This window comes from Saccopteryx leptura, chromosome 2 (genome assembly GCF_036850995.1).
Source record: "Saccopteryx leptura isolate mSacLep1 chromosome 2, mSacLep1_pri_phased_curated, whole genome shotgun sequence".
Taxonomy (NCBI): Eukaryota; Metazoa; Chordata; class Mammalia; order Chiroptera; family Emballonuridae; genus Saccopteryx; species Saccopteryx leptura.
Window position 1 is genome coordinate 224,544,929 of NC_089504.1, and position 17,803 is coordinate 224,562,731.

General features: G+C 43.5%; 1 protein-coding gene across 1 annotated transcript; it reads left to right on the top strand.

Annotated features, from left to right (window-relative positions):
• The first annotated feature begins 2,457 nt into the window (after positions 1 to 2,457).
• ATP5PO (ATP synthase peripheral stalk subunit OSCP) lies at positions 2,458 to 10,564 on the top strand. Its single transcript, XM_066370278.1, has 7 exons — positions 2,458 to 2,571; positions 3,687 to 3,737; positions 4,675 to 4,785; positions 7,106 to 7,235; positions 7,963 to 8,075; positions 10,003 to 10,089; positions 10,382 to 10,564. Exons 1-7 carry the CDS (start codon positions 2,536 to 2,538, stop codon positions 10,493 to 10,495), a joined length of 642 nt encoding a protein of 213 aa, XP_066226375.1. The 5' UTR covers positions 2,458 to 2,535; the 3' UTR covers positions 10,496 to 10,564.
• Positions 10,565 to 17,803: the final 7,239 nt, after the last annotated feature.

A 17,803-nucleotide genomic window follows, 5' to 3' on the forward strand; every position in this document is an offset into this window, starting at 1 on the left:
GCAATAAACAGTCTAGAGTTTGCCAAGTGTATTTGGTTCCAGAACTTTTTATTTGTTTTGCATTTATTAACACCCATACAATTGGAAACACAGGTTTTGTGATTTGGTTTCACATAGAACATAAGGTCTATGAAGGAAGGCAAGCACTCTGTCTTGCACCCTACTGTGCCTTCAGGGCATAGAACAGCTGCCTGCACATAACAGGTGCTCAATTAAATGTGCTGCATGATCCATATCATTTTTCTTAGGCTTATTTGAAACTAGCCTCTGAAAAATAGTTCGCGGAGTGGAGTAAAACAGGCTTTTCATTCACTGCTAGAGAAAGTGTAAATTTGTTAAAATTTTTGAAAAGCAAAATGGATCATAGACTTTTAAAATGCTTACACCTTGTTACCGAGTTGTGCAGGTTCTAGAAATCTATTAGAAAGTTATCCTAAGTAGAAAGGGGGGGGGAGTTTATGTCTAAAGATGCTCAGGAGATGCAGTATTGTTTAAAATGCAGTATTGTTTAAGATGGACAGAAACCATCTGATTTATGTTAAAAAAATCATTGAATAAAGTTACAGACTATCCATTTAGTGGGTTATTCTGCAGCCATTAAAATGATATTTTCAAACAAAGTCAAAAGAGTCTGGAGGCTTTACTAGAAATAAGTGATAGAGATTTATTCAAGGGTCTTAGGGTCTGCAAATTGTAAGCAAAACCCCAAAAGTGTTCCAAAGATGAGGGAAAATCTAAAATTCTTAGAGTAAAAAGCACGTCCTTGAGAATTACTGGTCCTGCATTCTTAGCCCTAGGATTGGTCCAGGACAGTTATCAGTCAGATGGCAGGCAATCAGGATGATGGATGCCAGGTGGTCCCAGAAGAAGGGCGCCAGGAGGTCTGGTCACATCCAGTGGTCTGGATAATGGATGTCAGGTGGGTGTATATGTGAGTCTGTTAGGGGTTAATTTGAGTGTCATCTGGAGGTCTGTTGTATGTCCATATGCATATACAGGCATTGACACCAGACTGGGAAGTTAAAAAAATATGTAAGTTCCCAGGCTAGTGAGAACAAGAATGGGGTCTTTCCTCAGGCTTTAACCATCATCATGTTAGCAATTTTAGCAGCTTGGTTCAGGTGGCTCCATTTTATATATTCCCTATCATCACTCTTCCTTCAATGTCAATGAAAATTATATAACTTGTAAATCTGTTTATATTGTAAGCATGTTTTTACAAACCATATATAACTTAGTATCCTTATTTTCATGCATTAAGGAAAAAGGCAAGATATCAAATTATATACAAATTGTGGATTTGCATATGCAACAAAAGAAACATAAAATAAAAAACTAACATTATTGAAAACTAAAAAACTAAAATACTTTTACACATATATTAACCTCCTTATTCGTTCCAACAACCTAGAAGGCAGGCGCTCTTGTATATAATACCCATTTTATAGATAAGATACTGGAGCACAGAGAAGTTTTATAATTGAGCCAAGGTCATCAAAAGGACTGGTATTTCAACCCAGACAGTTCAGGCCACTGCCTGAAAGAAATACTGGGAGGGAACCCATCAAAATATTGACAAGAGCTGCCATGTGGGCGGCCTGAGAGAAGGCACTTACTTCTACTCTTTCACATTTTTACAAGTTTTTTGTAATGACGAGAAAAACCGAAGCCCAAAAGGATAATGTAATGAATTAATCTGTATTTCTATAATAGATCCGAGCAGGAAAACAAAACAGTAACAACAACAACAACAAATAAAACGTTTTAATTGACTACAAGACCCTATTCCTGCAGCCAGGTAACTCCCACCCCGCACTCTACGGCCAATGCTATTCTGTGCGGAAGGGACTATTAGAGTAAGCTTCATCTGGGGGGAAATAGGTTGCTTTTTATAAAGGCTAGAGTTGGTCCTCAGTTTTAATGTCACATTTGCTCAAATCCCAGTTCTCCTATTTTAGGTCTGGTTTTCGGATAATCACTCCACCCTACCCAGAATCAAAAATCTAGCTCGGTCTCACAAACGAACAGATGGTTGCTGTACTCGGTGAGATGCGGTGGGGTAGGGAGTGATGAAGGAGCAGTCAGGTCCCAAGTACGAAGCAAGTCTGTTTCTAGGGCTGTAAGGGTTCTCCCCCCCCCCCCCCCAATACAGCGAGAAGAACTGCGCTTGATACATACTTTAGGTTAGAAGCAGGGGTAAATATGCTAATGATGCTAGTGATGAATGTGACTGGGAACAAATGCCACCGTATTTATCTAAATGGATATTTTAAAGCTAGGGACAAGAAAAACATTTCACAGAGTTACACGTGGATTTCATTTTCAAGGGCTGAGCCCACCAGCCCCACCCCCAGCCGTGCAGGTTACCACCACTTCTAAGGACTACAATTCCCAGCCAGAGGGAGGTCCGTGAGCATGCGGCCTGACTAACTATGCCTACATTTCCCAGGGGGCGCGAGCGGCTACGCTGACGCACGCATGCGCCCTCGCGTCTCTCTCCCAACTCGAGTTTGACCTACAGGCGCCCGGGATAAGATGTCCACCCTAGCAGTGTCCGGCCTCTCCCGGCAGGTGAGGCAGTGGAGGTCCTGAAAGCCAGCGGGAGGATCCGTGCTGGGGTGACCGTATTAGACCCCTAGAGCCACGGTGCGAGGCCACAGGAGGGGGAGTGTGGCCCCGCACCCACACTCCGGGCGCGGCGGGCAGGGGCGCGAGGCCTGCCTTTGGCGTCTTCTGAGCACGGCTCCGGGGAGCAGCCGGTTTAAGGGCCGCGGACTGCCAGCCAAGGACACAGCCTGCCCCGGATCGCCCCGCTCGTGGGTTGTGGCCAGACAGGTCAGGGGTTACAGTAATGCTGAGGAGGGGTGATCAAGTCTAGCTCCCGTTTTCATGAGGACGGTGACACAGAAACGTTTGCTTCGTCCTTGGTTGCTCAGCCTGTGAGGGGTGAGCTGAGGCCTGGTTCCAAGGAGCCACACGGGAGATGGAGAGGAAATTGGTGCCCTTTATACTGCGTGTCCACAGGTGCTTTACATGCGTGACCTCTGACAGCTCGGCGAATTTCCATAGTGTCACAGAGTCCGTTAGGCCGCACAGCCAGTTTCGTGGTGGGACACTGCGGAGCTGAAGTCACCTGAGGGTGACCTGTGCCCCTGCAGGTGCTTTTCAAGAACGGATTCTGACGCTGTCTGTCCCTCGATGGACGAGGGATCACCTCTCAGAATCCGAGTCTGCTTTCACGCCAGACTCAAGGGCTGGTCTTTATTTTCAGATAGCATTTGGATTCTTACAAGGTGCACCTCTTGCAAATCATGGCTGAAACCTTCCACTTTTTCATTAAAATCCTGCTCACGGGTGGTGATATAAATGCTAAAAATCTTTATAAATTTCTTGAAATATGTATTTCATGGAAATCAGTATTTTCTCTTTATACAGGAGCTCCAGACTCAGTGTGTCCTAGCACACTGGGAGGTCAGAGGGAAGGCAGTTTCCTAAGCAATTTTGGACGATGCTCAGCAGGGAAATTGACTCCCAATAAAGAGCAGCTCACCCTCATGTAATCTGTGTGATGACACAAAGAAACATAAGAAACTAACCATGCAAAAGTCCTGTTGCAGTTTCTTACTGGCTTACATGCATAAATCCCTCGCATTATCTCAGTTTGCCTGCTTTCCTTCATTTTAAAGGTGCGATGCTTCAGCACATCGGTGGCCAGGCCGTTTGCCAAGCTTGTGCGGGTAGGTCAGCTTATCTTTCATAATTGTAAAGCAGAGGCAAGGCACAGTACCGTTAAGGCTTGGACTTTTGTAAAGTCCCTGCCTAAACCTTTCTTTACAATTGTGGTTCCTAAAACATGATGTGTGTGTGAAACCAGGGAATGAATAATGGTGCCTGCTGTGCGACAGAGCCATACATAACCTTTAGTAGAATTCCTTAAAGCGCCAGAACAGTGATGGGAAGTAGCTGTCTTCGCATTTTACAAAAGATGAAACGGACTCTAGGAAGACTTGTCCAAGGTTTCTCAGCTGGGTCCTAGCGCTGCACTGCAACTGAATCTCATTCAAAGCCTGAGCTGTCCCCTACAGCCCACAGCACCACTGTGGGGTCACACTAGTGGCAGTGTGCAAAAAAGGCCAACAGTTTATTGTGACAAGTAAGTCAAGCATCAGGCAAACTGCTAAAGGCCTCCACTGACCTGAATGTTGAGAATCCAAGAGACATTGATAGTAGTCTGAGATGTGTGAAGTGTGCTTTTGTGTGTTTCATAAATGCCTGTTTTCACGGCTCTAAAATGTTCAGAACTGCCTTCTATCGGTGTTAAAAACTTCCCATTCTTGAAACTGAATAGTAGTGCATTTAAAGGAAGCATAAATTCATCTAAAAATTAGCATAATTGAATTAAATATAGTTAAGCTGAAAGGAACATTAGACACTGTCTCCTAAGACCCTCATTATAAGATGAGTTGGAAGCTCAAAGGTTGAGTGGCCTGGCTAAGGAAATACTTCTAATTTGAGAATTGCCATTCAAGATAGCTCTCTGATGATGTAGTTAAACTGTTTTGTGCTATAAAAGATTGATTTTTAAAACTATTAAGTATTTAATCTTGTTGTTGACAGTATAATATGATCTTAACTGATTTTCCCTTTCTGCCCTCCCCCACCCATTTTTTAAAGCCACCTGTTCAGATATATGGTATCGAAGGTCGTTATGCCACTGCCCTGTATTCTGCTGCCTCCAAACAGAATAAACTGGAGCAGGTAGAAAAGGAACTGTTGCGAGTAGCAGTAAGTAGATTTCCTGCTCACTACTTACTAAGTTCCCATTGTGTGTTTTTCCCTCAGTTGTTTGATTATGCTTCCCTAATGAGTATGTCCTCAGAGAGGAAGTGCAGAAAAATAAAAAATAAAAACCTATTTTCTATAATCATGTTGCAAGTGATAATACCAGATATTATTATTCTGAATCTATTGTATCATAGGTACAGATACACATAAGGATATTAATATTGGGAACCAAGGTTTAGACTAAGAGAAGAAATAGAAATATGAGTTGGAAATAAAAGAAACAGTGCCGTTTCAAAAGAGAATTAAAAAGACACCTTTGAAAATCTATGCTTATATTCCAGGTATTTCCAAAATAGTCTTTAGACTATGTTATGATTTTGTGTTGCTGGGGATGGATTTATTTTCTTTCTGAACCCTTTTCTTGGTTTTAATTACTATTTTATTCCCAAGATGTGAGGGGACATGACTGAGCAGAGCGTGCTGGGCAACAGCATTAGCGAAGGTGTGCGCGTTCCACACTGGCAGCAGCACTGACAGAAAAGACCGGAGGCCCAGGGGGAGGATTTTTCTTTTTGTAACATGAAAAAAATAGTAAATGAACCAAGCCAACAAAAACCTTCGCTGTGATGTAACTAGGGGAATCTCTGCGGTGACTTCTCTGGATTTCCTAGTTAGTCCCACACATTTCCCTTCTTCCCTCCCCAAACACCCACCCTCACTCTGGCTCCGCTGCAGGGAGTAAACTCGGTGTAGAGGACAGGGAGACGCCTTTGAGGGCACAACCTGCAGGGGAAGTTTTGTACTTTTTGTTTTGTTTAAAGGTTCTTACAGTTTTTAATCCACAGATTTTTTTTTTTTAATCTTAAAACTGGGGGAAACCTCAAAGGCTAGTTGTTACAGATCAGCAATTTCAACCTCTGTTATCTAAAACCAGCACACCAAGAAATATATTTTCTGCTAATGTGACCAAAACATAGATATAATTTTGATTCATTCACACTGGACGGCTATTGTTGTATTAGCTGCTATCATTTTTTTATTTGACAGTCTTAGGGGAAAGAGGTCAGTGCCGCTGACTAAATAGTCAGGTATTGCATGCTTTAAAAATTCTTGCGGCGCCCTAGCGTGGCTGACATGGCACACCAAGTGGAAATCGCTGGTGTAGATAATGCTTGTGGTGTGTGTTGGTGTGATCGACCCTCACAGTCCTCAGAGGGCTAACACCTGACTGTGGGAGACGCGTGGTGGGCGGCAGCGAGCAGACACCATGTCACATTTGTGGAGGCGATGGTTGTTGCCCACTAGTCTTTTATTCCCATCTCACACCTGAAGAGTGGGGTTCGTGACGGAGAGAAGGACCTGGGTTGTGGACATTGGGGTGGGGTTTGACTGAGACTGGAAATGAGTGGAATGGAGATGTAGAAAGGAGGCGGTTGCCTGGACTCTGGAAATGAGCGCTGTGCTGGCACTGAGAGGAAAGTACGATGCTCTCCAGGCATCCCTGACCGTCCCTGGACAGCCCATACTCGGTGCTTCCAGCTGGGACAGGCCAGCAGTTTCCCTGCAAACATGTTGCTTCTCTGGAGCCACTCAGGTTGCAGCTTTGGCGTTAGATAGCAGTAGATGGGAGACAGGTTTAGGCTGGGAGCCTGGGAGAGGAGTTAACACAGGAACTGAAAGACATGTAGAGGGTGTGTGACCAAGAGTGGAAGAGCCATTGGTGACTGAATCCAGACATTTGTGGTTTAACAAAGTGGAGATGAAGTGGTTTCTCTCATGATGCCTGCACCCATCTCGTCTGTTCCCCCCCAGACCGATGGAGGCACGGAGGTGCTCAGGGACACCAGGGTCCTGGGCTGGGTGGCTCTCCCATGCTCTGGAAGAGGCAACGAGAATCAGGATCGAAGACGGGGAGGCCCATCCAGGGGAATGGTGCCTTTTAGGTCTGCACTTGAGTTTGGCCTCACTAGTATCCTCTTAGGACATGAAAAACCAGGGAATCACCCATATTAAATACATTAAAATACATAATGAATTGGATCTTTGGGCTGCTTGCTTTTTTACACTGTCTTGAAAAGCAAAAATTGAAGAAATTTCATAAAGTGTCTATAAATTTTTTTCAAGAAATACTGTATCTTCTGTAAAACCATTGTGCAGTGTATTCTTAAAGGCAGAGCAAATTATTGGATTGTGAATGATCTGTGTGCTTTGAGAATGCTGGTTTAACTCATGAATGCATGGTTCATGAGCAAGCTTGTGTGTGGCAGCTAGGAACACTTGTGCTCTAGAGAGTTGAAGAAGTTATTTTTGGCACTTTTAGCAACTCCTGAAGGAACCCAAGTTGGCCGCTTCCATTATGAATCCCTATGTGAAGCGCTCCATTAAAGTGAAAAGCCTGAATGATATGACTGCAAAGGAGAAGTTTTCTCCCCTCACGTCCAACCTGATCAGTAAGTAGGAGCGCTTTTTCACTGACGTCTCTGAAAGTGTTCCCACTGGAAACGTGGTCCCTGGGCCAGGAGCACAGGCATCACCTGCCTTCAGCAGGGGGCCTCAGGCCCCACCTGCATCCTCACTGACTCCCGAGGTGGGTGGCTTGTGCATTAGAGTTTGAGGGGCACTGTGTAAAGATACAAAGATTGAAGAGTGTCTCATGTCACGTCAAGATTTCAGCCTGTGGGGCCACCAGTGAGATTCATACCAACAGAACGCTTGTAGCCTGGCTGTGCCTCTGTCCTTGAAGACATTTGCATTCTTTGGTACATGGACTGCTCCTCAGATCCCATGGTCAACCCAGAATACAAGTTCCAGAGCAAGTGTATTCATGGCATCATTTTTAAATATAGACAGTGTTCATTTGAGGGGTTCTAGCCAAACATTGGGATCTGTGACATAAATATGAAAATTTTTATCACAGGTTGCAAGCTGTGATAAAAATATCTGTTGCAGATCCATGTAAGGCACACCCCCTTACTAATTTAAATGCTTATTGGTGTAGTCTTTTAAAGAAAAAACATTGAATAACAATTGCATCTTCTCCGGTTCACATCCTTAAAAAACATTAAATGTAATATTTTAAGGCCACAAATCTAGGTTTGCTTTGGAGGTGAAACTGTACCTCTCAAATAACCCATTTTAAATGAGTTCCCTGTGACTGAAACACCTTCACTTTCCCAGATTTGCTTGCTGAAAATGGTCGCTTGACCAACACCCCTGGCGTCATTTCTGCCTTTTCTACGATAATGAGTGTCCACCGTGGAGAAGTGCCCTGCACAGTGACCACGGCATCTGTAAGTGAGGGGCGGGGCTGCTACATCCGCCTTGGCGTTTCATGCATCACATTTTGCAAAACAAAAAAAATAAACACAGGCTAAGTAAAAAAATTGGGGAAGGTGATGTGTCCTCTAGGGGGACACGTCATCCTACCACCCTGTGTGACCCTCTGCTTTGGCAGGGTCAGCATGTGTCCTGAGTGCCTCCCTCACCAGTGATTATTCATAGGGACTGTAGACTGGGTTAAAAGGCATTAGGAAATGGTAGCTTATGCTCCACTACAGGTCTGAGTTGTCCTGTTAGTTTACTGGGACTAAAGTTTCCAGTTTTGGTGACGGTGGATGGGAAAGCACGGTATACGGGCCCTTTGATCGTGCTGACCTGATAGGGAGGCTGTAGTAATAGCTCCCGTTTACTGAAGCCTACCATGTGCAGGGAGCTCGATAATTTATTATTCAATGTCACAGGTCCATGCGGAATAGGAATATAATTACCTACATATTACAGGTGAGGAAACAGGCCCAGAGAAATTAACTTGCTTGTCCTGGGTCACAAAAGGGGAAGCAAGGATTTGAACACAGACCTCTCTGAGCAGTGCATGATCCTTAGGCTACATTCCCTCCTGCAGTTCAGTCAGTGTAGGAAAGGCACCCGTGAGGCTTAATTCTCAGTGCAGTGCGGTAGGCTCATTCGGGATCTGGCGCACGACCTCATCCAGCTGCTCAGCGTCTCCCAAGGAGCAGTCTCAGGGAGAGCGCAGCATGCGCCCTGTGGAGAGTTGTCACAGCTCAGACAGCCACACTGGCTCCACGCCGAGCGTGGGACAGGCCACTCTTCAGTGATGCAACCACATGAGGTTTTTAAGGAATGCTTATTTTTGTAAAAGTTTCTTAGAACCAATAAATACTAATTATTTTGATGTTGAAACTCCTTGGTAAATGAGTTTCCACTTTAAAAAGAAATTTATACCTTAATTAGTGACTAAGGGCATAGACTTTAGAAAGAGACTGATTTCAAATATTGGTGCTAGTCCTCATTTTCTGGTGGGACCTTGGGTGGGTTTCTCAACCACTCTGAACCTCAGTTCTCACACACATGAAGTGGGAATAGTAGCTGCTAGCCTCCCAGGCTTGTCCAGTTTAAAGGACATGGTGGGTGCAAAAGGCTGGACCGACAGGTGACTGACTCCATACATGTCCAAAGGGACGGTGGGCATATAGGGACCTCTGACCTCAGAGTTTCAGCAAGGAATGTTTCAATTGAACACTGATAAATTTCACCACCCCACCCCCAAAACAATACTGATAGGTTTCTGCAAAGATAGGAAAGTTTTTTGCTACCTTTGTACTCTAGGATGAGTGGGTGGGATTTGTGACAGGTAAAAGGCCTTCCCTTCAGCAGATGTCCCGTAACCGGCAGTGAGAGCTGGGATAGGCATCGGGTGCTGGGTGCGTGCTCTATACACACAGGTCCCAGAACCAGCCAGCTGCCCAGCTTCCCCGGAGAGGAGTCGGAGTGGAGTGTCATGCCGGAGCTCATACCAACCATGGGTCTTAGAGCTTATTCTGTAGCTCTTTATCCAGGGAAACAGTAGGTCGTGCTGTGCCCACAGGGGCCGCATGTAGGGAGGCCTGCGTGCTCAGGCCTCACCCACCTGAGGACTGTTTCTCAGGCTCACTCTCACTGTGCTGCTAGTGTTGTGAGCAGACGGAGTGCTCATGGGCAGTGAGCCACCCACTGCAAACTCCCTGGTGTCCTTGTGCGCCAGGCCTTCCATACTCCCTGAACACCAGCACTGCGAGTCCAGGTGGGTCCACAAACATTGACACAGGAATCACAAGACCTGCCCTGGTGGTGCGTGCCGGGGTGTTTTTCCCTTTACAATGGCAAGGTTCTGTTTTGCTTTATTTAAACTTAAAAGATGGTTTTGTCCTTTTTTTTTAGCCTTTAGATGATGCCAGTCTTTCTGAATTAAAAACAGTCCTGAACAGCTTCCTAAGTAAAAACCAAATACTGAAATTGGAAGTTAAGGTAGGTTTTTAATTATGTGGTATGTTTCCTCAGGTTAGTTGACACTTAAATTGGCTATAGGTGGTGAAAAATTAGATCTGATTATATACTAATTTGTCTACAGTGGAAATTTTATATTTTCAGTTTAAATGATTACTGATTCTATTCACAATTTGACTTTGGCCCTTTTTACTAGATATAATTACGTCTCAAATTTATGTAGGTAGTAGACTTTTCAAAGCACTTTTTGTTTTTCCATTTGATTGGTGAAATGTCCATGTGTTCTCACATTTCCAACCCCTTCTCTCCCCAGACTGACCCATCGATCATGGGTGGGATGATTGTCCGCATTGGAGAGAAGTATGTTGATATGTCTGCAAAGACCAAGATTCAGAAGCTGAGTGTGCTCATGCGGGAGGCTTTCTGAAAGTTAATGTTTTTGTCAGTGAAAATTCCTAAACTTGTAGCAACAATAAAATGCTTCCTGAAGAGAACATACCATGTTTCTATCTTAGAGTAGAAATGCAAGGAGTCTTATTTTTTTCTTTCTTTCAGTAGCTCACGAGTTTTAAGGTTCAGGGCCCTTTGGCTAGAGAACCTGGTATGTATAGATTATTCTTAGGCACTTATGGAAGCTCATGTCCATTAGGAAAAAGAGCATTTAATGAGGCCTCATTTTATGCAAGGCATTATTAAGAACTCAATGTCTCGCCTCATCTCCTGGACGTGGGGCGGGCGGAGCCTGCAGAGGGGTTAAGGTACCAGCGAACCAGGCTTATCATCATGAGGAGTTCTAGCTGTCAGTGCCCATCTCTAGTTGAGGATCCTGAAAGTCATTCTGTGAGCTCCAGAACATACTGGCCAGACACTGGCAGCTGCTTCAACCTGCAAAGCACCCCCACTTCAAGTCTGGGTCTCCTGCCCGGTAAATGGAAGGGGTGCTACTCTTCCAGAGTAGCTGAGAGAGTGAAGCAAAGCTTTGTATGGGCCTCGGACATGTAAAGATGTTCACAGATGGTATTAGTTACTGGCTCAATGACCTCTAACTTCCCTGTGCCATCTCATCCCAAGGATGGATGGATAGATTGATTGACTGACTGACTAAAAACACAGCACCTAATATGTAGTAGTCACTCAACAGAGTCCATCAAGTCTTGCCTGCCAAAGCCTTGCCTTCAGGGGCTTATTCAGAACTGGTCCATTGTAGCCCATGAGGACTCCATCAGCCACCCGGGAAGCCTCTCCCTAGCAAAGCACCCTCACTCCTGATGGAACACCCTAGCCGTAGGATGCTGTGTGGTTCACAGGTATCTCCCTTACGCTTCATCACAGCCATGTGATGCAGGAGGGGCAGACAGCTTCTTCACAAATGAGGAGGTTGAGTGGGGCCACGTGCTTGGACCATGGGCGGGTCAGCCAGGTGTTTCACTCCCTTTTTGTGCCTCTGCCACCATGCCATTGATCTGCCTGGCCCATCGCTGCCTGTCACGGGAGCCAACAGGCAAAGTTAGTCTTAGGTGAGCCCCTGTACCTCTTCCCAAGATGCTCCCAGTGTGCCCATTAATCCAGGTCAGCTGTTGCCTGCGGTTTCCCTCCTGCTGGCCTTCCAGAAGAGTCCTCCACACAAAAATAAGCCTTTACAAATTCAAGAGGATTGAAATATCAAGCATCTTCTCTGACCACAGTGGTATGAAACTAGAAATTTACAATTAAAAACAACCCTGGAAAACATCCAAACACACAGAGGCTAAATAGCATGTTATTAAACAAAAAATGGGTTAGCAATGAGATCGAGGAAGATATAAAAAAAATTACCTGGAAACAAATGAACACAGAACAACCCCAAAATCTGTGGGACACAGCAAAAGCAGTCCTGAGAGGGAAGTTTATAGCATTATAGGCATACCTTAAGCTATGAAAGTCTCAAATAATATAACCCTACACCTAAAAGAACTACAAAAAGAACAACAAATGAAGCCAGGGAAACTGGAAGGAAGGAAATAATACAGATCAGAGCAGAAATAGATGACAGAGACAAAAAATACCAAAAAATCAATGAAACCAAAATCTGGTTCTCTGAGAAGTTAAACAAGATTGATGAACCTTTAACCAGACTTGTCAAGAAAAGAAAACCTGACCTGTGGTGGTGCAGTGGATAGAACATTGATCTGCAATGCTGAGGTCGCTGGTTCAAAACCTTCAGCTTGCCCAGTCAAGGCATGTATGAGAAGCAACTAGGAGCTGATGCTTCCTGCTCCTCCCCCCTTTCTCTCTCCCCCTATCCCTAAAAATCAATCAATAAAACACACACACGTGAGTACCCAAATAAAATGAGAACTGTAAGAAGTAACAACTGACACCACAGAAATACAAAAGATTGTAAGAAAATGCTATGAATAACTATATACTAACAAATTGGACAACCAAAGTGAAATGTATAAATTCCTAGAAACATACATTATTTTAAAGCTGAATCTGAAAGCATCAGAAAACCTGAATAGACCAATTGCAACTAATGAAATTGAAGCAGTAATCAAGAAACTCCCAGCAAACAAAAGTCCTGAACCAGATGGCTTCATGGGTGAATTTTACTAAACATTCAAAGAAGAACTAATACCTATCCTTCTCAAACTATTCCAAAAAATTCAAGAGGAAGGAAGACTTTCAAGCTTATTTTACAAGGCCAGTATTATCCTAATTCCATAACCAGATAAAGACACTACAAAGGAAAAAAGCTATAGGCCAATGTCCCTGATGAATATAGACGCTAAAACCCCTCAACAAAATGTTAGCAAACCGGATCCAGTAATACATTGAAAAAGTCGTACACGATGAGCAAGTGGGAATTATTCTGGGGATGCAAGACTGGTACATTATTTGCAAACCAATAAACATACATCACATAAACAAAATGAAAGATAAAAATCACATGATCATATTGATGCAGAAAAAGCATTTGATAAAATCCAGCACCCATTTATGATAAAAAAAAAACTCATTAAAGTAGGAATAGAGGGAGCATACCTCAACATAATAAAGGCCATATATGACAAAACTATAGCCAACATCATAATCAATGGGCAAAAACTAAAAGCAATCACAGGGGTGTCCTCTTTCACCACTCTTACTCAACATAGTACTGGAAGCTCTACTCACAGCAATCAGACAAGAAGAAGAAATAAAAGTTATCTAAATTGGAAAGAAGGAAGTAAAACTCATTATTCGCAGATAGCATGATATTATACATAGAAAAACCTCAAGACTCCACCAAAAAACTACTACATCTAATGAATTAAAGTAGCAGAACACAAAATTAGTACTCAGAAATCAATGGCATTTTTATACACCAATTGTGAACAATCAAAAAAAGAAATTAAACCTGATCAGGCAGTAGCACAGTGGATAGAGCATCGGCCTGAAACACAGAAGACCCAGGTTCAAAACCCCAATGCTGGCTTGAGTGTGGGCTCATCTGGCTTGAGTGCAGGCTCACCAACTTGAGCATGGGGTTACCAGTGTGAGTGTGGGATCATAGACATGACCCCATGGTCGCTGGCTTGAGCCCAAAGGTCACTGGCTTGAACAAGGGGTCACTGGCTCAGCTGGAATCCCCAGTCAAGGTATATATGAGAATGCAATCAATGAACAACCAAGGAGTCGCAATGAAGAATTAATACTTCTCATCATTCTCCTTGTTTGTCTGTTCCTGTCTGTGTGTCTCTCTCTCGCAAAAAAAAAAAAAAAGAAAAAAAAAAGAAAGAAAGAAAAAGAAAGAAAGAAAAAAGAGAGTTTAAGGAAATAATCCTGTTTACCATTGCAACAACAACAAAAAATAGGGTATGTAGGAATAAATTTAACCAAGGAGGCAAAAGACCTATACTCAGAAAAATATAGGATGTTGAAGAAAGAAATCAGGGAAGATACCAATAAGTGGAAATATATGCTGTGTTCCTGAATTGGAAGAATTAACATCATTAAAATGTCCCTACTACCCAAAGCAATCTCTAGATTCAATTTCACACATCTAAAACAAATATTTTAAAATTTATATGAAACCAAAAAAAGGCCCCGAGTAGCCTCAGCAACCTTGAGAAAGAAGAACAAAGTTGGAGGTATCACAATCCCTGATGTCAAACTATACTACAAGGCCGTTGTACTCAAAACAGCCTGGTACTGGCATAAGAACAGGCAGATAGATCAACAGAACAAAACAGAACAGAACAGGAGAACCCAGAAATAAATCCACGCCTTTATGGTCAATTAATATTTGACAAAGGAGGCAAGAGCATACAATAGAGTAAAAACAGTCTCTTCAATAAATGTTGCTGAGAAAATTGGACAGGTACACGCAGAAAAATGAAACTAGACCACCAACTTACACCATTCACAAGAATAAACTCAAAACAGATAACAGACTTAAATATGTCACAAAACCTTAATAAAAATCCTAGAAGAAAACATAATAAAATCTCAGACATCTCTCGTATCAATATTTTCACTGATATATCTCAGGAAAGGGAAACCAAATAATAATAATAATAATAATAATGGGACTACATCAAACTAAAATGCCCTTGTACAGCAAAAGAAATCATCAACAAACAATCCACTGAATGGGAGAACATATTTGCCAATACATCTGATAAGAAGTTAATATCCAAAATTCATAAAGAACTTATACAACTCAATAATTCAATTAAAATGGGTAAAGGACCTAAATAGACACTTCTCCAAAGAGGACAAAGAGATGGTCAATAGACATATGAAAAAATGCTCAGCATCCCTAATCAGAGATGCAAATTAAATCCACAATCAGACATTATCTCATACCTGTCATAATGGGGTTCCTCAATAAATCAACAAACAAGTGTTGATGAGGATATGGAGAAAAGGGAACCCTCATGAACTGTCAGTGGGAATGCAGGTTGGTGCAGCCACTGTGGAAAACAGTATGGAGTTTTCTCAAAAAATTAAAAATAGAACTGCCTTTTGACCCAGCGAGCCCACTTCTGGGAATATATCCTAAGAATTCTGAAACACTAATTTGAAAGAATATATGCACCCCTGTGTTTATTGCAGCATTGTTTACAATAGCCAAGATATGGAAACAGCTCAAGTGCCCATCAGTAGATGAGTGGATAAAATAGCTATGGTACATTTACACAGTGGAATATTACACAGCCATAAAAATAAAGAAAATCTTACCTTTTGAACACAGATAGACCTGGAGATTATTATGCTAAGTGAAATAAGCCAGTCAGAAGAAGATAAATACCATATGATCTTACTTATATGTGGAATCTAATGAATACAGTAAACTGATGTACAAAATAGAAACGGAAGCCTTGACACATGGAACAGACTGACAGTTGTCAGAGGGGAGGAGGGGAGAGGACTGGATATAAGAAGGTGAAGGGCCTAAGCAAAAAACATACATAACACATAGACACAGTCAACAGCGTGGAGACAGCCAGAGGGAAGGGGGTTGGGGGGTATGGAGGAGGCAAAGGAGAAAAGAATGAGGACGGAGAGAGACTTTGCTTAGGGTGATGGGCATGATGCAGTGCGCAGATGGTGTTTTGTTGACTTATACACCTAAAACCTGGATGGTTTTGTGAACCAGTGTCATCCCAATAAATTCAATTAATAAATTAAAAAGAGGAAGCCAGTTCAGAGATGGCACACAGAAAGAATTTAGCAACAACAGCAAAAAGAAAATGAGTCCTCCAGTCAACAGCTGTCGCAGGTGACATTTTCTTGGTCACCTTCCAGGTGTGTGGACAACAAACTGATTCCTTTCAGAGCAACCCTGCGTGGGCAGAGCAGGGCCACTGCTGCTCAGGAGTTCTGCAGATCAGTGAGTGTCCCGGGACCACTGCTCTTCCTAGTGCTGGGACCAATGTGCCCACCAACTGGTATGCCATTGCCCTCCTTTGCTGCCATGCTTGGCTGAAACGCTGGCTTCCTCCTCGCAAACCACCTACAGTCACCTCACATGACAACTGAGACACTGTTCCCAGGAGCCAGCAGAACCTAGAGCAGTGCTTGACCCCAATCCAGTGACCTAACTTACAGTGAGCATTGGGCCACCCAGTGAGAGACTCCATTTCCCAGCCTCCCTTGCAGTTCCTGATCATGGAACTGGTCCCAGCAGACGAAAGAGAGGAGAGGATGCAGGGCCTCCCTGGACTGACCTCACATGGAAGGGCATGCAGTCCTCCTAGTCAGGCCCCTTTCCTGCTGGCTCGATGCAGGTGAGGTGGTGGGAGCTGGAGCAGCCACTCTCCAAGGTAAAAGCCAAGTGATTCCAAGGGCAGAGCCACTCTGCCAGCCTTGATCACAGAGCTCTCTCGTTGAAGCCACAGGATGTTGGACCTCTAAGTCTTGGCAGCTGAGTCTGTTACCTAGCAACACTGCTGGTTCCTCTGGCTCACCTGCCTTCCTCCCAGTTCGCCCCCTGGTGGCCATGAGGCCCACAATGCACTCGGGCATCACACACAATAAATGCCCTTAAACCACCAGCTTCTGTGTCACATGAAGGCTGATGGACCAGTCATCTTTGGGGCAACCCTCTTGCTGTAATACTGCCGAAATCCATCAGAAGCAAACGCAACAAGCTTCCTGCTGCTTAAGCATACAGCAATGGGGGGAAATGAGGAAATGCTTCAAACAGCGCCTTAATTGGTCATCAGATATTAATCCAGACTTCTGTGTGCAATGATATATTCTTCACAGCACTTTTCTACCAAGGTTAAAAAAATTTTTTTAAGATTTTATTTACTGATTTTTAGAGAGAGCAGAGAGAAAAGAGAGAGACTGGGCAAGCCTGGGGTATTGAACCGGGGACCTCAGCATTCCAGGTGGATGCCTTATTCACTGCGCTGCCATAGTCAAGCCTAAGTGAAATTTTAGAACAACTTAAACATGTAATCCTTCAGAACTGTTTAGCTAAATTAGGGTAAACTAAGGTACATTCAGACAGTGGGATACTATGCAGTCCTTAACATATGCATGTATATATTCTTCAAAAAGTATATATATCTATTCTTCTACAACTTGATTTATACACACACACACGTCTGATTTAAATGAAAGCAATCAAAACGTAAGTGAGGTAATTTATGTAAAGTGTATAATTAAACAGCGCCTTCACATGAGAAGGGCCCGATACACATTACTATTAAATAATAGAAGAGCATCTGAAATGTCCATGCACACACGCATAAAAATTGTAGGAATGATGGCATTAAATTATTTTTGTACAGAAGAATATCTCCATTAAGTGATTTTATTTTCTTTGTCTTTTCCTGTGCTTGTTGAATTTTCTGCATTACCAAGTATGACTTCTGTAATTAGAGGAAAAACTAACTATTCTAGAATAAAATAGTGTCTTGATTATGTTGGCTGCTAATTTTGCTTAAGTAGTTTTTTTGTTTTTGTTTTTTGTTTTTTTTCTGAAGCTAGAAACGGGGAGAGACAGTCAGACAGACTCCCGCATGCGCCCGACCGGGATCCACCCGGCACGCCCACCAGGGGGCGACGCTCTGCCCACCAGGGGGCGATGCTCTGCCCCTCCCGGGCGTCGCTCTGCCGCGACCAGAGCCACTCTAGCGCCTGGGGCAGAGGCCAAGGAGCCATCCCCAGCGCCGGGGCCATCTTTGCTCCAATGGAGCCTCGGCTGCGGGAGGGGAAGAGAGAGACAGAGAGGAAGGAGAGGGGGAGGGGTGGAGAAGCA

What these genes read in the sequence shown, in the direction of transcription:
- ATP5PO (XM_066370278.1), top strand. Translation starts at nt 2,536, where the DNA reads ATGTCCACCCTAGCAGTGTCCGGCCTCTCCCGGCAG. An exon ending in TGTCCGGCCTCTCCCGGCAG is followed by an intron (nt 2,572 to 3,686) that starts GTGAGGCAGTGG and finishes TTCATTTTAAAG; the next exon opens with GTGCGATGCTTCAGCACATC. An exon ending in CGTTTGCCAAGCTTGTGCGG is followed by an intron (nt 3,738 to 4,674) that starts GTAGGTCAGCTT and finishes CATTTTTTAAAG; the next exon opens with CCACCTGTTCAGATATATGG.